The sequence below is a fragment of the Triticum dicoccoides genome, chromosome 1B, assembly GCF_002162155.2.
Source record: "Triticum dicoccoides isolate Atlit2015 ecotype Zavitan chromosome 1B, WEW_v2.0, whole genome shotgun sequence".
Lineage (NCBI taxonomy): Eukaryota > Viridiplantae > Streptophyta > Magnoliopsida > Poales > Poaceae > Triticum > Triticum dicoccoides.
Window position 1 is genome coordinate 13,412,870 of NC_041381.1, and position 6,147 is coordinate 13,419,016.

General features: G+C 42.4%; 1 protein-coding gene across 4 annotated transcripts; it reads right to left on the reverse strand.

Annotated features, from left to right (window-relative positions):
- Positions 1-1,049: 1,049 nt before the first annotated feature.
- Positions 1,050-6,141, reverse strand: LOC119316018. 4 transcript variants are annotated; one of them, XR_005152822.1, is made up of 5 exons: positions 5,803-6,141; positions 5,050-5,330; positions 4,775-4,847; positions 2,844-2,917; positions 1,050-1,500 (listed from the first exon to the last, which is right to left on the reverse strand). XR_005152822.1 is itself a non-coding variant. In XM_037590431.1 (4 exons), the coding sequence occupies exons 1-4, from the start codon at positions 5,847-5,849 to the stop codon at positions 1,383-1,385; spliced, it is 312 nt and encodes a 103-aa protein (XP_037446328.1). In that variant the 5' UTR covers positions 5,850-6,141; the 3' UTR covers positions 1,050-1,382. The 4 variants fall into 4 exon arrangements, 2 of the variants coding, with proteins under 2 accessions (XP_037446328.1, XP_037446321.1); XR_005152821.1 differs by having other exon boundaries at positions 2,844-4,847; XM_037590431.1 differs by lacking the exon at positions 5,050-5,330.
- Positions 6,142-6,147: the final 6 nt, after the last annotated feature.

Sequence of the window (6,147 nt, forward strand, 5' to 3'; positions counted from 1 at the left end):
GTGGGAGCGGCGTCCAGACGAATAAATCTGCATCAACCCCACTCCCACACCGGCGATGTCTTTCATGGCGGCGTCTCGGAGTTGATGGCATCGTGTCTCTGTCGATCCCTCAGATCGACAGCGTTAGGGTTCATGGATGGTGTCGGCGAGGCGGCGGCGGCGACTCCATCAGGTGTGTCTCTCCTTCTGCTCTGTCCCCATTGCTGTGGCGTTGTCTCCGACGTCATGGTGGAGCAGGGAGGTTTTGCCGTTCAGGAGTACGCGCAGGCGGTTGTCTACGCAAGTGACAGCTGGAAGATGGAGTATCTTGTGTTGGGTCTGTGGTCGAAGGCGGGCAGTTCTGGTTTCCTTCTCCGACGTCGTCGTCATGCGAGGGTGTCAGTTCTGAAGTTCGATGGTGTGTCCGGGGACATGTTGCCCCGGTCTGATTCTTTCAACGGCTATGGTTTTGCTTTTGGCAAACTACTTTGGAGGTCTGTAAAGCTGCTGATCAGCGATGGAGCCGCGTCGAGCTTGGGCGAAGAGGTGATCTGTCTTCTTACCTTTTGGTCGCCGCTTCGGTGGTGTCGAAGGAAAGGGACAGGCGCTGGTATTTTGTATAGGATTTTCCTATCTTTTCAGTCATGTATGGTCGGTGCTTACGTGCCTTGTAACTTGATCTTTATTCTATATAAATGAGACACGTATTACCATACAAAAAAAAATCCTTTCTGCAGTTTACGTGTCGATGACCATGTGGACGACTTGAACAAAAATCATTCTTGAACTGGGTCATGCACTGCGCCCTTAGGCTGTCCAACCTCCCTGGCCTCTTCTCCCTGCAACCATGTCATGGAACACAGACATTTTACTAGGTGTTGGGGCGCGCCCGTGGCGCGCCTCTTGAGGGGAAGCTGAGCGGTGCCTGGTTGTACTCGCCCCTTTAACACTTTTTTCTATTCTAATTAGCATTTGGGATGATTGCTTTAACTAAGAAACTTAGCAGAAAAAATAGAAATATATACTTTACAGAGAAAGCTCATTATGAATCTGAACATGAAAACTCATTATGGATCTGAACATGAAACATTTAACTGACAATAGTGCACTTAACATAAGCAGCAGCGTAGGTTTAGTGTCTTGAAAAGATGTGATAAGAGGACCCAAAAGTAACCGATAGGTTATCACAGGATGTAACATAATTAGGAGTACTTAGTGCTAAATTATATTGACACAGGGGCTGCATCGTCTTCGATGGTGCATCTATAGAAGGTGCACGGTGAGGACCAGGCGGCACTTTGAAATTATCCTGAAACGAAATGCACAGATGTTTCCCTCGCGAATGTTGGCGCGGCGACGAAACTCAGGCCAGTTGGTGGTTATAGTGGCTCTTTTGTCAATTCCTAGCATGATGCAACATTCGGCGAGCAGATAGCCGTCTGCAAGTCTGACCATGAGTGTATCATTGTTTGGATCAATGGAGTCCTGCAAGTTCTCTTCAGTATAGTTAACCTGAAAATACTGGTAGAAGAAAGTAAGTTATTTACTGGACAGAAATTGTTGTGTGATATGAAAGATAAGAGCGTGTTCTATGGATATTAATGATATTAATGGTGTTAGCAAAGTACTGTTATTCACACGTCTTGAGGACCCAACATTCTGAATGGTCAAGTAAAATGGCTCATGAAAGAGCAAAGAGAAGACAATATTTCTGGTGTGCAATTGATGATTTGAGTATGTACGGCTTAGTGTATGAACAGAGAAGAAACGAATGAAAAAAATGGTAAGCTAGAAAAGATAAAGTAGAAATTTCATAAGTGGTAGGAGAAAAATAACAACAGATCAGGTGTTGATCTATCTGGTACACAGTGAGAAAGGGAATATAATTGGTATTTGTAAGATAAGTAAACTGCTGACTGTTAAGTAGTATGAACAGAACATGATTTGTTATATTTTAAGCATGGATAGAACAATAGTATAAATAGGAAAATATGTGCAACTTTCGTTTGTATCATCACAAAGTTACAGCTGTAAAGGTAATTAAAATGCATAAGAAAACAACATTTTATATTCTGTAAAATGACTGGTGAAGCTCATGAAAAGAGTGAAGTAGTAAAGGAAGATGAAGAACTAAAAATAGATGTGTTTGTAATTGAATGGTCGACTACAGTAGATTATAGAGCTCTAAGAAAAACAAGTAATATTGTAAAAGCGAGTTCAATGAATCTGATTGAGTATAACTAAGTATGAGAGTGGTAAAGAATGACGATGAAAAAAAATTGGGCTTACACAAGGCAAATTAATCATTTTCATATACAGTGTGCAGATGGCATTAAAGCATTAGTAGTGGTGTTGAAAAGATAAGGTTAAAAGCACAGATACTCGGTTAGAATAAATGAGCGTCTTTTCTGTTAAAAAAACAATAAAAAGTGGGAGTTGTGTAGTATGGAGATACAACTTGCTAAATTTTGAAGTTAGTAAACATTGAATAGGCTGTGCATTTGAGCATACCATGTGCTGGCCTGGTTTGGCAAATGTCTTGTTGATTGTGCACACATAGTACTTGATGTCTGGCTCTTTGTGCCAAAACATAGCAAAGAGAGTGTCTACTTGGTGCTCATAGAGGAGGCTTAGAGTTTGTAAATGGACTTGTTTGGAATGCGGGCATTTTTTCCAAGAGGAGGCTCAGAGTTGAGACTTAAGGTGACCATGCTTGTTATCATGATGCCAACCCTGATTTGTCAGTACAAATCCAGTTCTGAGTCCACTCGACCAATAAATGGTTGTTGATGGAAACATCTTAATCCCCCCTCCCTTTCAATGATCACAAGAGCTTAACTAACTGACAGGGTTCTAATAATTACCTGAGCTGGTGTTGTACATGTAGAGGATGTTCACCGATCCTGCCACATGTCCGCCAACAAGCTTGTCGTCGGTTCTACACAAGCAGCAAAACCGGTCAGATTAGCCATTTCTGATGTTACTCAGATGACGAGAACGGTTATAAAATTACGCCGATTGGCGGCATATTTTTTGTTTTTCCATCAGATCTGAAAAACAGTGAATGTCTCCCACTGAAGTTCAGTATTTGGCTAATGCAAAACTGCAAATAAAATACTTGCGTACGGAAAGCATAAATCGTCATTAAAAAGGGCAAATTAGCAGTACTACTTGTGCGGACAACAGATTTATGGCCAAACCATTGCAAAGGTAGCACTCTCCAAGAAAACGGGGAAAAACACTCAACAAAGAGGCGTATGTAGCATGATGGAGCAGCTAATCATCCAGTTGATTGTTAAAGGTTAATTTTATCAGACGGGCCTGTAGACTGATATTTCCAACTGGAGATTTGATTGACAACCCGGGGAGAAAGTTCTTTATGAAGGGCACCGAGAAGCACTGAGATGAAAAACACACGAGCAATTAGTAAGCAATTATCTCTTATCAATCCTTGTCGACAATCTTCATGATAAAGTAGAAGCCAGAAAAGGGATCTGCGAGCCAACATATGAATATGAACATACAACATAACCATCTATGGATATCTAATTAGTAAGCAATTATGTCTTCTCAATCCTTGTCAACAATCTTCATGATAAAGTAGAAGCCACAAAAGGGATCTCCGAGCCAACATATGAATATGAACATACAACATAACCATCTATGAAAATCTAGATGACAAAAATATCATACAAAGGGTTGGGATTAGAGCGGACCAACAACAAAGGCTCCTGATCTGCTTCTATTCAATCAAAACACCATAAGGAATGGAAGGATAACTAATACACAAAGGGTAGACGAGACAATCCGCTGATTCAATTAAAGGTACTCAACAACTGTATAAACATACTCATAATGGCAATGCTGTAAAATGTGATTCTGTGCTAGATCTGATTCAGCACTAATCAGCCAGGCATCAAAATAATTTTTGAATAAAGGACATGAAGCATAATAGGGTCCAGAAACCTCCTCTTCAGGACATGAAGAGAATTCACAAAAGGAATAGACAATCTTCAAACAGGAGTGGGGGTAGCGAGGAACTTGGAAATGAGAAATATTCTTTCAACTCACTATCAAATGGTCAAAGATAATGCCTATTCAAAACTGGTACTCACTTTCAAAATAAACAAGAGAAACAAAAAAAATCCTCATGTATTAATACAATGAAAAAATGTGAGAGAACATAATAAATGAAATGAAGTTCGGATAAAATTAATTTTTCTTTGGGTGGATAAACTTCTGATCAGGATGACCCCACAGAAGTTACTTGGCAGATGGAATAGGTGCACAATCAATAAATATATAGATTTCAAAGTTATTTTTCTTTGGTGTTTTACTGAATGGCATATATGCTTCTATAGCCACATAATTTTCTTTTCTACACTCTGAACAAGTTCTCACGGAAACGAGGGCTAAAAGCAGCAACAACTATTCACTAATCAGTATAAGAAAGATGATACAAAGGAAGAGCTCATCCAATTCTGTCTCCAACAACAGCAGTGGCAGAACTGATCTTCTCAAGATACCCTCATATATATGAACTGGGTGTGTGGAATTTCAAATGAGTGAAATGATAATTACATGTACTGTTGTAAAGGATCTAAACATCAATGTTTGCTTGTTCACAAAAGCATGTTACTGGCTTACTGCATAACCATCCGATACAGGGCAATGAACAATAATAACCTCTTGTTAGATAGGAAAAAAAGATATTACAAAAACAAAACAGATGGTTCATGACATTAAACCACGTCGAAATCATAAACCGAACTAACTTTGTACCGTGTTCACTTACCAAAACCAGTTCCCCGACCACTTCTTGGATGTTCTGAATTTCTAAGCCAACATTCTCATTCACTGCGCCTCTCCTGACCAGCAAAAGAGTTCAGGACATGTCAGTATAATTCACACTTGTTGGCAGGAATTGAAAAAATGATCCTAAATTTAGTACTCCCTCCATTCCATTTTCACATGGAGTATTGCATAATTCAATACGTGTGAAATGAAAGCACTGAATAATTAAAAGAAGCAAAACAGTTAAGCAGGAGATGAGATGGGATGAGGGCGTACTCTGCGTTGGGGTAGTCGAAGTGGACGAAGAACTCTTACATGCCGTCGAACGACTTCACCTGCCCACCAGGTCGACGCAACTCTCCCCGGACGAGCCGATGCGGCCGTCGCTCTGCTGCACGAGCAGCAGCAGCATGCCCCGGACTGCCGGGACCAGATCCCGGTCTCCTGTTCCCACAGCACGTCGTCGACGACCCCGTCGAACCGGATCGGCGCGGTATCGACCGACCATCCCAGCACGGCCACGACACGCCACTTCAAATGCATTTTGTTTGTTTCTTCTGTATTTTCAGTTAACAGTACTCCAGCAAGGAGTAACAAGCAAGGTGGTTACCATCAACATTTAACGGTGGACAGGATTTAGATGATCATTTGGCAATGGGCAGGATTTAGAGGATCATTTACCACCATCATCATTTCCCTCGACAAGTACTCCTAGTTCTGTCTACATGATTTAGAGGATCATTTGACAGTGGGCAGGAGTACAGCACATCTAAATCCTGTCTACACAATAACACAATACAGGGAGTACTGCTGGAGTAGTTGCAGTTTGTACTCCTTGAGCAGTACTCTAGAGCAAAAGCTACAGATTTGCCCAGCTTTCCTAATGATTTACTGCTGCAGCTACAGATTACTCCTTGCCATCACAAATGGTACAATACTCTAGAGAAAACCACAGCACTCCTTGCCATCACTAATCATAGTACTAACACAAAAAAATGGATTGCTAGAAATTGGACAGGGAGCAGGTACCTTGTCTGGTACGTCGTCGTGGTCACACCTCCGCCTGCCCGTAGCATCACTTAGTGGTGTGCGGCAGCAGCTCCTCCTACCCGTAGCAGCACCTCGTGGTGGACGGCAGCTTGGGGTCTGCAGCGATATTCTCCTGCCCGTGGCAGCACCTCGAAGGTGTCCAGCCGCCGCGGCCCCCATCTGGTGGTTGTGCTGGCCCGGATCCGGCGTGTACGTCCTCGCAGCCACCGTATCCTTCCTCGCTGACGCCAGATCCGGGGATTTGTCGCTGGCTTGGAGCAAAAAGTTAAAAAAAAAAAAGGTGGAAACAGAGACGCGAGGCGAGGCGAGGCGGCGGCGCCGAGG

What these genes read in the sequence shown, in the direction of transcription:
- LOC119316018 (XM_037590424.1), bottom strand. Translation starts at nt 5,982, where the DNA reads ATGGGGGCCGCGGCGGCTGGACACCTTCGAGGTGCTGCCACGGGCAGG. An exon ending in ACGACGACGTACCAGACAAG is followed by an intron (nt 2,918 to 5,802) that starts GTACCTGCTCCC and finishes CTGCTTGTGTAG; the next exon opens with AACCGACGACAAGCTTGTTG. An exon ending in CATGTACAACACCAGCTCAG is followed by an intron (nt 1,501 to 2,843) that starts GTAATTATTAGA and finishes TTCTTCTACCAG; the next exon opens with TATTTTCAGGTTAACTATAC.